At 51.0% G+C, this 15,000-nt stretch overlaps 1 protein-coding gene across 1 annotated transcript in view; it reads right to left on the reverse strand.

The window, feature by feature from the left end:
- The window catches only part of malrd1 (MAM and LDL receptor class A domain containing 1), a 29,739-nt gene that overhangs the window by 9,811 nt on the left and 4,928 nt on the right, over positions 1 to 15,000 (reverse strand). The window contains exons 6-21 of the mRNA XM_030349729.1: positions 14,809 to 14,946; positions 13,954 to 14,106; positions 13,530 to 13,635; positions 11,969 to 12,339; positions 11,506 to 11,782; positions 10,703 to 10,862; positions 9,692 to 9,779; positions 8,948 to 9,127; positions 7,099 to 7,246; positions 6,540 to 6,696; positions 6,080 to 6,190; positions 5,773 to 5,986; positions 4,979 to 5,226; positions 2,844 to 3,219; positions 1,135 to 1,377; positions 419 to 576 (exon numbers count right to left, since the gene is read on the reverse strand). Coding sequence (XP_030205589.1) covers positions 419 to 576; positions 1,135 to 1,377; positions 2,844 to 3,219; positions 4,979 to 5,226; positions 5,773 to 5,986; positions 6,080 to 6,190; positions 6,540 to 6,696; positions 7,099 to 7,246; positions 8,948 to 9,127; positions 9,692 to 9,779; positions 10,703 to 10,862; positions 11,506 to 11,782; positions 11,969 to 12,339; positions 13,530 to 13,635; positions 13,954 to 14,106; positions 14,809 to 14,946 — 3,128 coding nt within the window. The remainder of the gene's footprint in view (positions 1 to 418; positions 577 to 1,134; positions 1,378 to 2,843; positions 3,220 to 4,978; positions 5,227 to 5,772; positions 5,987 to 6,079; positions 6,191 to 6,539; positions 6,697 to 7,098; positions 7,247 to 8,947; positions 9,128 to 9,691; positions 9,780 to 10,702; positions 10,863 to 11,505; positions 11,783 to 11,968; positions 12,340 to 13,529; positions 13,636 to 13,953; positions 14,107 to 14,808; positions 14,947 to 15,000) is intronic.

Here is a 15,000-nt window from a genome sequence, read left to right on the forward strand (position 1 = left end):
GCACCGACCGGAAACTACGATCACGACTGCCGCCGCGGCTCCTCCCCCGCAATAAACATCCCGCTTTGAACGGTGAACTCTTTAAGCCTAGCAGCTATAAAAAAACAAAAAAATTATAAAAGCCACAAAATGACTCCATTAATGCAGGCTATGTGGAAAATGTGCCAACGTTGGCTTAGCCTGGCTCCGCCTCTTCCGCTACATAGCTAAGATGGCTGCCGTTGAGTACGAAAAGTGTACATCGATCCACAGTCTGCGGTTTGATCGTTTTGAGTGCACCATCCGGGTCCTTTCAGTACACTTCTTTTCGCCGCAATCGTAATTGGAACGCCCCACGTAAGTATGGATATTTTACCACAGCACAGATCTTATAGGCCCCCTTTAAGCCCCCCCTGATGACATCATCACCCCGCGTCACCTTGACCAGCAGGCGGATGGTTCCTGAGGCATGCTGGGAGATGTAGTACCAGAAGGAGAGCCGGCAGTAGGGGCCTGAGGCCCTCCACACAGAGCTCCTCATGTGGGCCTTATCCCCACGCACACCCCCCGGACTGGAGGCCAGGAACAGGAAGTGACCTGGAGGGGGGGGGGGGGGGGGGGGGGGAGAGAGAGAGAGAGAGAGAGAGAGAGAGAGAGAGAGAGAGAGAGAGAGAGAGAGAGAGCGAGAGCGAGAGCGAGAGAGAGAGAGAGCGAGAGCGAGAGCGAGAGCGAGAGCGAGAGAGAGAGCGAGAGCGAGAGCGAGAGAGAGAGAGGAGAGCGGAGAGAGATACAGAGAGAGAGAGAGAGAGAGAGAGAGAGAGAGAGAGAGAGAGAGAGAGAGAGAGAGAGAGCGAGAGAAGGAGAGAGAGAGAGAGAGGAGAGCGGAGAGAGAGACAGATAGAGAGAGGGGGAGAGAGAGAGACACAGGGAGAGAGGGGGAGAGAGAGAGAGAGAGAGGGGGAGAGAGAGAGAGAGAGGGAGAGAGAGAGACACAGGGAGAGAGGGGGGGAGAGAGAGAGAGAGAGAGAGAGAGAGAGAGAGAGAGAGAGAGAGAGAGAGAGAGAGAGGGGGAGAGAGAGAGAGAGAGAGAGGGTAAGTCAAATCCATTTTATTATTAAGATAAGGTAAGGTAATTCCTATGGGGGGGGGTTGTACCCTGCTGGGTGTGGAGGGTGTGGTCGTGGGGGGGTCCGACGCTGTTGGGGGTCCCGGTCCCGAGGGTCCAGTCCAGGGTGTCGGCGGGGGAGGGGCTCCAGCCGCAGCGGCCTGCCTCCAGGGAACACGACGTCCCACAATGCACCTCATCGCTGCCGTCGCCGCAGTCGTCCCTGAAGTCGCACCAGCGGTCCTCAGACACACAACCCCCGCTGGAGCACCGCAGGAACCCTGCCGGACAGCCTGGAGAGCACAATGTAACACAATGTAACACAATGAAACACAATGAAACACAATGTAACACAATGCAACACAATGTAACACAATGTGACACAATATAACACAATATAAAATAATGTGACACAATGTAACACAATGTGACACAATGTAACACAATGTGACACAATATAAAATAATGTGACACAATGTAACACAATGTAACACAATGTGACACAATATAACACAATATAAAATAATGTGACACAATGTAACACAATGTGACACAATATAACACAATATAACATAATGTAACACAATGTAACACAATGTAACACAAAATGACACAATATAACACAATGTAACATAATGTGACACAATGTAACACAATGTAACACAATGTAACACAAAATTTCGCCTTATTCTATCCACGCGGACACTTTTCTTTTCCGCAAATTTGGCTCAATGCTTTCAGAGTACAGTCCCTGAAGTCCAGAGTGGAGCCCAACATGGGGGGGAAAGTCATTTTAAAGCTCTATAATATATCGATATAATATAATACATATTATACAACGGGGGACCTAAATCCAGCGATCTGATTGGTTCCCAACTGTTGTATAATGAGCATATACATAACTGCTATGACGCCCGATCATTTTGTGAAAGTTTGCATATCACTCCGCGCCTGGAAGTAGAAACAGTTACAAAGTAAAACATATGTTGGATGATGGAGAGGGTGTAAATGTTGTTACTCCGGGAGTGAGCAAGGCGATGGAGAGACTAACGAAAGCTTAGGCACACGGCGAGTGAACTGCTCCATAGGATAAATTGCCGGCGAACCGCTCTAGCCGAGCCTTCTCTCGGAGGGACGCTAAAGTGTGTTGCATAGCGACCGTCGATGCATAGCGGCAGCCAGGAGGGACTACTTTTTTGTATTCTTTAACAAAACGGCTACGATGACTTTCTTTGTTTCTTTTTAAATGTAGTGTGTCTATGACTTTCGTTTCGCCATAACAGTAACCGTTGTATAAAAGCAATAGATCACTTCAGTCAGTGGTATGTGCTCATTATACCACTGTGAAGGGGGTCACCGGCCCTCCGCTGCGCGTCGGGGCCGGACAACGCCCCTTAACAGTGGTATAATGAGCACATACCACAGACTGGCGTGATCTATTGCTTAAATATAATAGCCAATATCATATGTTGGGTCCTGTTGATGTTGATGTCACTGGTACATCAACAAGTAAAGACTCGTGTGGGGGTTAGTGGGGGTTATCTGGGCCATGGTCGAGAAGGAATTGACGGGAAGAAACTTTGGCGTTCACAAGAGGTTAGCCCCTCCTCCTACACTTGTGTTAGGGTTTTGAAGTTCGCGCAAAACACTCAGACGAGTAAAGTTTATGTACTCGCACGAGCAAACATGAGGCGCGAGCATTTGCCCTGCTTTTGGTGTCAACGCAGAGTTAGGGTAGGGGGTCTAGGTCTAGCTGTACCTGTGGGGGGCAGAGGGTCGGGGGTCTCTGCCTGCGGCGCGGGGAGGCACCCTGGGGAGAACACCACGTCGTCCAGGCAGATCTCCCTCATGGGGTTGCGTCCCACCTTGCCCCGGAACTCCACCATGAAGTCTCGGGGCGCGGCCAGGGTGAGCTGCCGGCTCTGCCAGTAGTGGCCCTGCTCCCCGGTCAGGTTCAGCAGCGTCCGCAGGCCGCCACCAACGCCACTGCCGCCGCCGCCGCCGCCGCCGCCGCCGCCGCCGCCGCCGCCGCCGTCGCCACCGCCGCCGCCGCCGCCGCCGCCGCCGCCGCCGCTCACCAGCATCACGGCCAGCGCCCCCACGCCGTCGCCCGACATGTGGAGCGAGAACCGCATCTGGGGAACCGAGAAAACGCCTTACACATCTGGAGAGACCAGAACCAAGAACAGAGATCTACACATCAGGACAGACCGGAACCAATCAGAACCAAGAACACGGCTCTGAACCTCTGGAGAGACAAAAGCAAAGAATACAGCTCGACACATCTGGAGAGACCTGAACACAGCTCTACACATCTGGAGTGATCAGAAAAAAGAACACAGCTCCACACATCTGGAGAGACCAGGACAAAGAACACAGCTCTACACTCCTGGAGAGACCAGAACAAACAACCCATCTCTCCAAACACCCGTTTGAAGCATTATTCTGTGCAGTAAATGGAGCGTGACTTTAAAGCAGGAACCCAGAACCAGCCCTAATGAAAACACAATAGCTCTGTATAGTTCACAGAGCCCGACTCAAAACATATCATTCATTGATATGATTGCAGGTGTTTGGTTGGCTGCTTGCTATTCTGTCTGCGTCTCCAACGCCCAAACACTAGAACATATAGCTGGTCTAGTTCTCCCTACTCTCTAGATCGACATGATGTCACACACGTCCTCTCTAGATATATAGCGGTATATTATAATACTGTTATTTACACATCCTCTAGTTCCATAGCACTACATTATAATTCTGTTATTAACACATCCTCTCTAGTTCTATGGCTCTTCTTTATGTATCATGTAATCTATAGTTCTATAGCTCAACATTATGTTATATTTATTATCACAGCCTCTCTGGCTCTATAGATCGTCATTATGCTCAGCAGTTATTAAGATCAGAAGGACCAGACAACATATTGATCTATGATTGACTGTGAGAAGGTTTACAGATGGAGCAACACCGATCAATAAAGCTCCATTTACTATACTCCATGGTCTAGCTGTGTGTGTGCGTGCACGCTCGCGTGTGCGCGTGTGTGTGTGTCTGGGTGTGTGCTTGTGTTTGTGTTTGTGTGTGTGTGTGTGTGTGCACGCTAGCATGCTTGTGTTTGTATGTGTGAGCGTGTGTGTCTGGGCTTGCTTGCCTCCTGTCAAATTGAGCTCTGTTGTTGAGGGAAAAAGACCACACACACTGAAGGCTCAGCTGTCAATCACATCTCCACACACACACACACACACACACAAACAAACACACACACACGCACATACACACACACACACACACTGGGGGTGTGGAGTGATTGATAGTCATCATAATAAGGTGAACATGACTGGTCATTAATAACAAATCAGCTCAACTAAATAGAGACAGAGACAGAGACAGAGACAGAGAGAGACAGAGAGAGAGAGAGAGAGAGAGAGAGAGACAGAGACAGAGACAGAGACAGAGACGGAGAGGGAGAGAGAGAGAAAGAGAGAGAGAGAGAGAGAGAGAGAGAGAGAGAGAGAGAGAGAGAGAGAGAGAGAGAGAGAGAGAGAGAGAGAGAGAGAGAGAGAGGCAGAGAGAGAGAGAGAGAGAGAGACGGAGAGGGAACGAGAGTGAGGCAGAGGGAGAGAGAGAGACAGAGAGAGGCAGAGGGAGAGAGAGAGAGAGAGAGAGAGAGAGAGAGAGAGAGAGAGAGAGAGACAGAGAGGGAGAGAGAGAGAGAGAGAGAGAGAGAGAGAGAGAGACACAGAGAGAGAGTCTGTATTGTTCTATGGCAATTTAATATCATTACAATACGGATCGATAAAGTAGTATTTAGACAACGCGTTGTTAGAAAACATGACGTATTGATCGTGATATTGATCATGATAACAACTCCTGGACGACATAAAGCCCCCTGACCGTGCAGTGTGTGCTGCGGTGGCTCCACTCAGGTCCTCTGATGCGCGCCGTGTCCCCTAGGGCCCTGGGGAAGGACGCGTCCAGGTAGAGGTAGTGGCCCCCGGGGCCCCCCACCGTGTGGTCTGTGGAGGGCCCCGTCCCCACCCTGGGGGGGGCCCCGGCCTTGATCAGCCAATCAAAGTCGTCCCGATCGCTCTGGCGCCAGGAGCAGAGGTCGACCTCGAAGCTACAGCGACCCCGGAAACCCTCTGCAGACACACACCACAACACACTGTAACACACTATAACACACACCACAACACACTGTAACACACACTATAACACACACCACAACCCACTGTAACACAATATAACACACACCACAACACACTATAACACACACCACAACCCACTGTAACACAATATAACACACACTATAACACACACCACAACACACGGTAACACAATATAACACACACAACAACACACTGTAACACACACTATAACACACACCACAACCCACTGTAACACAATATAACACACACTATAACACACACCAACACAATATAACACACTATAACACACGGTGTGTGAATGTGTGCGTGAATGAACGGATGAATGAGAGGCAATATTGTAAAGCGCTCTGAGTGGCCACTGGTTTGGAAAGCGTACTTTAAACGCAGTCCATTCACCAGAACACTAACCTCGTGTTTAACACATTACAGAGCTATAATTTGTAGGGTGAAATCTTAAAAAAATGATGTTTTAGAACCAGAATTGATTCATTTTGATCGGGCGGGGTGCGGGCGGCTCACTGCAGTAGTAGGGGTCCTCGTCGGAGCCGTCCCCACAGTGGTCGATGAAGTCACAGAGCAGGTCCTGGGGGACGCAGCGGCCGCTGGAGCAGGAGAACTCCTGGGGGCCGCAGGGCCGGGGCACCGGGGGCCCCGGGGCGCAGCCCTGGAAGCTGACGTCGTCCACCACCACGTCCCCCATGTAGCTGACCCCCCGCCGCGCCCGGAACACCACCTGGACCCCCATACCCCCAATAGACATTTATATGTATGCACTTATACCAAGATGTATATGTATAAGTATAACAGGACGTGGTGTGATGATGACCTGGAGGCTGTTGGCGATCCCGATGAACACCTCGCCCCGCCTCCACCGGTTGCCCTGGTTACCGGTCTGGGACCACACCACGTGTGTGACGTTCCCGTGCCTTAGCAACACCTGGAGACAACACAACAACAACAACAACAACTCTCAACGCAAACGATAAAACCTAAAGATACAATCTTATTCTCTACATGGGAGTGAGGAGAGTTCAATATCTGCCTTTCTATATGCCTGTTTGTCTGTCTCTGTCCCTCTACCTGTGGTTCTCTGTAGCCCTCTGTCTCTCTACCTGCCTGCCTGCCTGTCTGTCTGTCTGTCTGTCTGTCTCCCTGTGGTTCTCTGTAGCCGTCTGTCTCTCTCCCTGTGGTTCTCTGTAGTCGTCTGTCTCTCTACCTGCCGGTCGGCCTGTTTGTCTGTCTCTCTACCTGTCTGTCTCACTACCTGTCGGTCTCCCTGTGTGTACCTGCAGTGACCCCACGGTGAATCCTCCCATGTGGTACCAGAACACCAGGGTGCATTGTGGGCCGGTGGAGGAGATGGGAGGCGTCCTCAGGTCGCTGGCGTGGCCGTAGCTCCCCTTAGAGCTGTCTGCACACATGTACCAGCCCTCCGGAGCCCCCCTGGAGACAGAGGGGGGGGGGGGGGGGGGGGAGGGGGATAGGGAGACAGGTAGGGAGAGACAGGTAGAGATGGAGTTAGTGGGAGTGAGACAGACAAACAGACCGACAGGGAGACAGACAGAGATACAGGTAGAGAGACAGACAGGTAGAGAGAGTGAGACAGAGATACAGGTAGAGAGACAGACAGGAGGAGAGAGTGAGACAGACAAACAGACAGACAGACAGACAGTTAGGAGGAGCCTGAGGAGAAGCAGCCTGAGAGAGAGAGAGAGAGAGAGAGAGAGAGAGAGAGAGAGAGAGAGAGAGAGAGAGAGAGAGAGAGAGAGAGAGGGAGGGAGAGAGAGAGAGAGAGAGAGAGAGAGAGAGAGAGAGAGAGGGGGGGGGGGGGGGGGGGGGACTCACAGTGTGTGGTCCTGGACCGGCCGGTGGTTCTGCTCCCCGTCGTGGATGGTCTCTCCCTGATCAGGGGCCCAGTGGAAGGCATGGGCCAGGGAGGACCCCCCCCTCCACCCACACAGGTCTCCCCCCTCAAAGTCACACACCTCCCGCACTGAGGGCACGCACACACACACACACACACACACACACACACACACACACACACACACACACACACACACACACACACACACACACACACACACATAGACACATGGACACGCACACACACACAAGATTGAGCTAGACGTAATTAATACAAGATAGAAGTAGTGCATACTTTATAAATACTATAATGCCGATAAACCTCCACTGAGGTGATTACAGCTAACAATAGCATCCGTCAATCAAGCTAATTTGCAACACTGAGCACCAAAACAAACAACGTGATCAAATGCACGCTGATTACTGCCTAAATGTCTTGCATATTTGATCAACTGAACAGAATTAATGTCATCACAAGTTGAAAAAACGCATTTGTCGCTGATGATAAAACATTAAAAATGCAGAAATTGCTGGACTGAGTGGGTTTAAATGGGGATGATTGATCCATTTCCAGAGCTGGAGGGAAAACACTGACAGCCGTTTGCACCGCTGAGAAGTGTAAAGTCTCTAACGAGGAAACCAAATGATACGATATCAACACCTCCTACACTCTGAGACACATAAAAAACATTCAAACTTAATAGAGATGGGGACTGAACGAGGAGGATGATCTCTGAGGGCCGTCTCACAAATCAAACCCAGACTTCAGTGGTTGTGCACTGAGCTCGTATGCCAATCTCATTAGTGAGTTAACCTTTACCGTGATTACTGACATACTATCGCTAGAGTAACATCTCAACTATAACATGAAGGATGCTAGGCTACTGTGGTGAAGCAATGTGTCGAGTTTGAATAGGACTGTTACTGTGTTGGCCCGCAGAACCTTTTCATGGGTAAACCACCATCGGGGACAGTGGGGGTTGGCGAGTCTTTTGGAGGTCGTTGGCTGAAAAGTTAGGGAACCCCCCGCACTGGACTACAGTTCCCATGATCCTCTAGGACATTGGTTCTCAAAGTGTGGCCCGCAGAAACATTCCTGGCGGCCCGCAATGACATACAGATATAAGTTATAAAAAAAATATATATATATATATATATATATATATTTCTTTTATTATTATTATATCAATATTAATTTAAACAAAAATAATAAATATAAAGAGAAAAGTCGACTCTCTCCAGCTTTCAATTAAATCCTTTTACATTTGTTAGTTTTAATCTGACTGTACATTACTTTGAAAGGACGAACCTCAGTTTCGTGATTTAGACCTCACTTGACCTCACTCCCAGAGGTACACGGTGCCAATGTTTTTTTCACCACTGGGATGCTGACGGCGTTTCCCGCCAATTTCTTTCTCCTTTGGCGGCCCTCAGTCAAATTTTGGGGTCCTAAATTGGCCCTCAGCTGTCAAAACTTTGAGAACCCCTGCACTGGACTACAGTTCCCATGATCCTCTAGACTGGACCACAGCTCCCATGATCCTCTAGACTGGACTACAGTTCCCATGATCCTCTAGACTGGACTACAGTTCCCATGATCCTCTAGACTGGACTACAGTTCCCATGATCCTCTAGACTGGACTACAGTTCCCATGATCCTCTAGACTGGACCACAGCTCCCATGATCCTCTAGACTGGACTACAGTTCCCATGATCCTCTAGACTGGACCACAGCTCCCATGATCCTCTAGACTGGACTACAGTTCCCATGATCCTCTAGACTGGACTACAGTTCCCATGATCCTCTAGGAGGAGGAGAAGTGCTCACCACAGCCCTCCTCGTCCGATCCGTCGCCGCAGTCGTGGTTGAAGTCGCAGAGGGCCTCCTGGGAGACGCACCCGGGGGGGGCGCTGCAGGACACCAGACCGGGGGGGCAGCGGTCGGCCGGGGGGCTGGGGGTCTCGGTCCTCGGCGGGGGGGCGGTGGGCCGCACCGAGGGCAGCGGCTCTGGAGCAAGGCAGTGGCAGACACCGTGTGAGAGAGGAACCCCCGACCTGAGCCCACAGCAGCCTGCGTGGTCGCGCACCGTGTTGTGGACCTGTCTCACCCCACCTGTCTCACCTACCATCCGTCACCTGTCTCACCCCACCTGTCTCACCTACCATCCGTCAACCGTCTCACCTACTGGCGTACACCACACCTGTCTTACCTGCCGTCCTATATTACAACTCTAGTCAGACACCCATGTTATGAACCTGTTTCACCACACCTGTCTCACCTACCACCCTACACTACTGCTCTAGTTATGAACCTGTCTCACAACACCCGTCTCATCTACCATCCGTCATCTGTCTCACCCACCGTCGTACACAACGCCTGTCTCACATACCATCGTACACCTGTCCCCCCTATAACGTACACCTGTCTCACCTACCATCCTAGACCTGTCTCACCTACCATGGTATACCTGTCCCCCCTACTATCCTAGACCTGTCTCAACTACCATCGTACACCTGTCCCACCTATAACGTACACCTGTCTCACCTACCATCCTAAACCTGTCTCACATACCATCGTTCAGGGAACAGTCAAGGAAAGACAGGTCGTCGATGGCGATGTCTCCGCTGAAGTCGTCTCCCACCGTCCCCTCTACCAGGATCTGCAGACAGGCAGGCAGACAGACAGACAGAAGAAAGACAGACAGACATTAACTACTATATAACATCCGATATGAGAACAAATGAAACAACAAACTAAGTCTGTGGGTCATGATGGTGATTCAGACAAGGTCTTTACGAGCTGGGGCTAATGATCCATGCTATTCATGCTAGGCTAATGGAAGGTGAAATTAACATTAGCAAGCCTGTTTGCTATCATGGTCGGAACAATATTTGCATAATCAAACAATAAACATCCTGCAGATTCCCAAGGCTCCTTGGACCGTGTTAATGTCTCTGTAGCATGCTAGGAAGATATAATGAACCAACCACTCAGGTTTGGACCAGAGATGTGCGTTTGGTTTGTGTATATTTGTTCACTTGTGTTGCAACCTTATTGGAACCTAGCCTGTAGCTTCCTAGCTGGGACCTGAGATATCTCTTCAGTCATTCTGTGCTGTTTTGTTTGTTTACAAGGAAGAGAGAAACACTGTCGTTCTCATAGCTGTGCTGACAATATTTAAGACATTTCAAAACAACACACATCATTAAGATAAGTCATTCATCTAGAGGAGAACATTCATCTAGAGGAGAACATCCATCTAGAGGAGAACATTAATCTAGAGGAGAAAATTCATCTAAACGAGAACGTTCCTCGAAAGGAGAACGTTAATCTAGAGGACAGCATTAATCTAGAGGAGAACATTAATCTCTAGGGAGCTCCCTCCTCCTCCTCTCCTCCTCCCCTGTTCGACTCCCAGCCAAAGCCAGATGAAACCCGGGCTCTGGGTTTGATTCCCAATAGTACCGTCTAAACCCTACCTGCTCCTCAACGACCTGTCCCTGAAGTCAGTCTCTTCATATAAAAGCACTGCTAAACCCCTGAACCACTTATCAGTCCCACCTGCGGGGGTCACGACCTCACCTGAAAGGGGCGGCCGCTGTTGAGGTAGAGGGTCTTCCGATGCCACAGGTCGCCGCGGTTACCGTACTGCAGCCACAGCATGTGTCCGCGGCCGGCGGAGGTGGTCCTCATGTACACGGCCAGGCGGGCCACGTGGGTCCCGAACATGTGGTAGTGGAACCTGGGATGGAGAAAAAATACATATGTTGTTACCTTTTAGCTATACATGCTTTGTTTTCAATTCCGTGTGTAGACCGGTATTGTCGGTGCCGTTAAAGTAGCATTTATAATCGTTTACTACTTTAACGGCAGCAACAATCCAAAACCCAAGTGGAATCTAGATGGAAAAAAGTGGGTAGTTCAAAACGTCAGCAGCTTTTACTTCTTCGCCCCCTACAGAGTTTGTTATGTACGATCATTCAAAAACCCCATGTTATTTCCCATAGACATCTGAACTTATTTTTCAGAGGTCTATTTTCTTGCCACCCTGCCTTTTCCTCAATGTCAATCAAAATGATAACCATCGTACTTGGGTAATCCTGTCCCGAGGGAGAAGACATCCTCTTATGCACTCTTCTGCTTGATGAGTTCACAGGCAGCTCTGTGTCTCGGGTAAGCATTACCTGATTTGATTACTGACATCTGCAATGTGGGGAGGATGGGAAACTGTTTAAATAGCTCTGTCAAACTGTATCCTTGACTCACTCTGCTCGAGCGGAGTCTAATGTATGCATGCATTAAACCTAGGTCAGTTGTCTACAAGTGTTGTGTGCTTTTTTGCGTCCTAGACGCGATATCTGTTAAAGGAAATTGCCGCGACAAACCGCATCACACAGGGAGCCTGGCCCCCTGAGAAGCCCCCCGGGGTGGGCTGGAACACCGGGCTGAGCAGGACCGCCGTGTCCCCGAAGGCCTGGGGCGCGGAGGCCTCGATGTACAGGTAGTGGCCCCGGGCCAGGCCCAGCGTGTGGTCCTTCCAGGGGCCCGTGCTCAGGGTGGGGGTGGGGCCCCGCACCCGGGTCCAGTCGAAGACGTCGGCCCCGCCGGCGTCCTGGGACCAGCTGCACAGGCCCTCCTCGAAGTCGCACTGGAGCTCTGGAGCTGGGGGGACCCGGAGAGGTGCTTCACATTAGAGGTGGTGAACGGTGAATGGAGTGCGGTTATACAGCGCTTTTCTAACCAGTGGCCACTCAAAGCGCTTTACAATATTGCCTGACATTCACCCATTCATCCACACATTCCCACACCGCTGGCGGAGTCAGCCATGCGGGGTTGATGTGGACTCACCGCAGCCCTCCTCGTCGGATCCGTCGCCGCAGTCGTCCGTCAGGTCGCAGACCTGCAGGTGGTCCACGCAGGCGCGGCTGCGGGCGCAGTGGAACTGGCCAGCCTTGGGGCACGCCTCCATCGCCGGGGGCAACGAGCAGTTCCGGAACGCGACGTCGTCGAGGGCGGAGACGCCGTCGAACATGCCCATGCTGAGCTTGGCCAGCAGCAGGTGGAAGGGCCGGGGGATGCGTCCCAGCTGAACCTCCACCCGGTTCCAGCGGGGGCCCTGGCTGTTGAAGGCCCTCCACAGCACCGTGTTGTTGTTGTCGGAGCCGGAGACGCGCAGGTACAGGTCCACCGCCCCAACCGAGATTCCCGCGTTGTAGTGCCTGGGGAGGGGAACACTGCCGTCGGACACAGCTCTGGGATCCTTTAGTCTGGCCTGCTCTGATCTAACATGCTGTGGGCTGTATACTGGTCCCCACTCTGGTCTCCTCTACTCTAGTCTCGACACTGGTCTCTACTCTACTCTGGTCTCCTCTACTCTGGTCTCCCCTACTCTGGTCTGTACTCGGGTCTCCTCTAGTCTGGTCTGTACTCCGGTGTCTACTCTGGTCTGTACTCTAGTCTCATCTACTCTGGTCTAATCTTCTCTAGTCTCCTCTACTCTGGTCTGTACTCTAGTCTCTGGTCTCCTCTAGTCTGGTCTCCTCTACTCTAGTCTGTACTCTAATCTCTGGTCTCCTCTCCTCTAGTCTGTACTCTAGTCTCTGGTCTCCTCTAGTCTGGTCTGTACTCTAGTCTCTTGTCTCCTCTACCCTGGTCTCCATTCTGGTCTCCTCTGCTCTGGTCTGCCAGGCCAGCAGTCCATCCCATGGTGGGTCGGATCCAGAGTATCCATCTCTGTATATTACACTTCAGCCACAGTCCAGCAAGATGGATGCTCATTCACGCTATCAGCTTCATTTATAAACTCTCAGCAGCTTTCAGACAGGCCGGGCGCTAACTGATATAATCTTAGAGAGAGAGAGGGAGAGAGAGAGAGAGAGAGAGAGAGAGAGAGAGAGAGAGAGAGAGAGAGAGAGAGAGAGAGAGAGAGAGAGAGAGAGAGAGAGAGAGAGAGAGAGAGAGAGAGAGAGAGAGAAAAAATAAAGGATGAAAGAAAGAACTATGAGGTGTGTTCTTCACCAGAAGGTCATGTTGTAGGAGGAAGAGGAGGAAGGAGGAAGAGGAGGAATTAAAGGAGCAAGGAGCTGTCCTCCCCAGATGGTCATGGTGCAGGAGGATGAGGGGGAGGCGGAGGAAGAAGAGGAGGAGGAAGTAGGTATTAAAGGAGAAACGAGGTCGCCTAACCAGAAGATCATGGTGGAGAAGGAGGAGGAGGAGGAGGAGGAGGAGGAGGAGGAGGAGAAGGAGGAGGAGCAGCAGGAGGAGGAGGAGGAAGATGAGGAGGAGGAGTAAGAAGAGGAGGAGGAGGAGGAGGAGGAGGAGCAGGAGGAGCAGCAGGAGGAGGAGCAGCAGGAGGAGGAGGAGGAGGAGGATGAGGGGGAGGAGGAGGAGGAGGAGGGGGTACCCTCACCAGAAGGTCATGGTGCAGGAGGAAGAGGACTGCTGGAACTGAGGTCCTCTGAGCACGGCGCGGGGCGACAGGCTGCTGCTGTTCTGCACCACAAACAGGAAGTGACCTGGAAGAGGGACAGGAAGTGTGCTTGATGTCTCCTTATTTACTGTGAGTGTGTGTGTGTGTGTGTGTGTGTGTGTGTGTGTGTGTGTGTGTGTGTGTGTGTGTGTGTACGTGTGTGTGTGTACGCGTGTGTGTGTACGTGTGTGTGTGTGTGTGTACGTGTGTGTGTGTGTGTGTGTGTACGTGTGTGTGTGTGTGTACGTGTGTGTGTGTGTGTGTGTGTACGTGTGTGTGCGTGTGTACGTGTGTGTGTACGTGTGTGTGTGTGTGTGTGTGTGTGTGTGTGTGTGTGTGTGTGTGTGTGTGTGTGTGTGTGTACCCTCAGTAGTGTTGGTGGAGTGGTCCAGGAGTTCGGGGTGACCCTGGTAGTCTGGGGGGACGTCCTCTGTCTGTCCTCTCACCCAATCAAATCCATCGCCTGGTGAGACCTCATGCCAGCCACAGCCGTCCGTCCCGAAGTCACAGAGTGCCGCTGAACAACCACATCTCATCATCACATCTCATCTCATCTCATCATCACCTCATCATCACATCTCATCATCACATCTCATCATCTCATCTCATCATCAAATCTTCATAACTCATCTCATCATCACCTCATCATCACCTCATCTCATCATCACATCTCATCATCTCATCTCATCATCACCTCATCATCTCATCTCATCATCACATCTCATCTCATCATCAGATCTCATCATCACCTCATCATCTCATCTCATCATCACATCTCATCTCATCATCACATCTCATCATCTCATCTCATCATCACCTCATCATCTCATCTCATCATCACATCTCATCTCATCATCACATCTCATCGCATAATCACATCTCATCATCTCATCTCATCACCACCTCATCATCTCAACTCATCATCTCATCTCATCATCACATCTCATCATCTCATCTCATCATCACATCTCATCTCATCATCACCTCATCATCTCATCTCATCATCACCTCATCATCTCATCTCATCATCACATCTCATCATCACATCTTCACATCTCATCTCATCTCATCATCACCTCATCTCATCATCCCCTCATCATCTCATCTCATCTCATCATCACATCTCATCCCACATCTCAACATGTCTCACATTATTAATTGACACCATCAGCCAATCATAGACCTCACAGATGAACAGGTAGTGGATGCGTGTGCTTACGGCAGTGTTTCTCATCGTCGCCATGGGGACACTGGGGGGTGAAGTCACACACCTGGCTGGCCTGGACACCCCCCCCTCCTCCCCCCCCACACGGGACCAAGCCGGGGGCGCAGGGAGGGGCCGAGGGCTTCCCTGTCTCTGCGTGAAACAAACACAACTTTATTAACACTCTGCATCAAACAAATACAACTT

The sequence above is a fragment of the Gadus morhua genome, chromosome 23 (genome assembly GCF_902167405.1).
Source record: "Gadus morhua chromosome 23, gadMor3.0, whole genome shotgun sequence".
Classification (NCBI taxonomy): Eukaryota; Metazoa; Chordata; class Actinopteri; order Gadiformes; family Gadidae; genus Gadus; species Gadus morhua.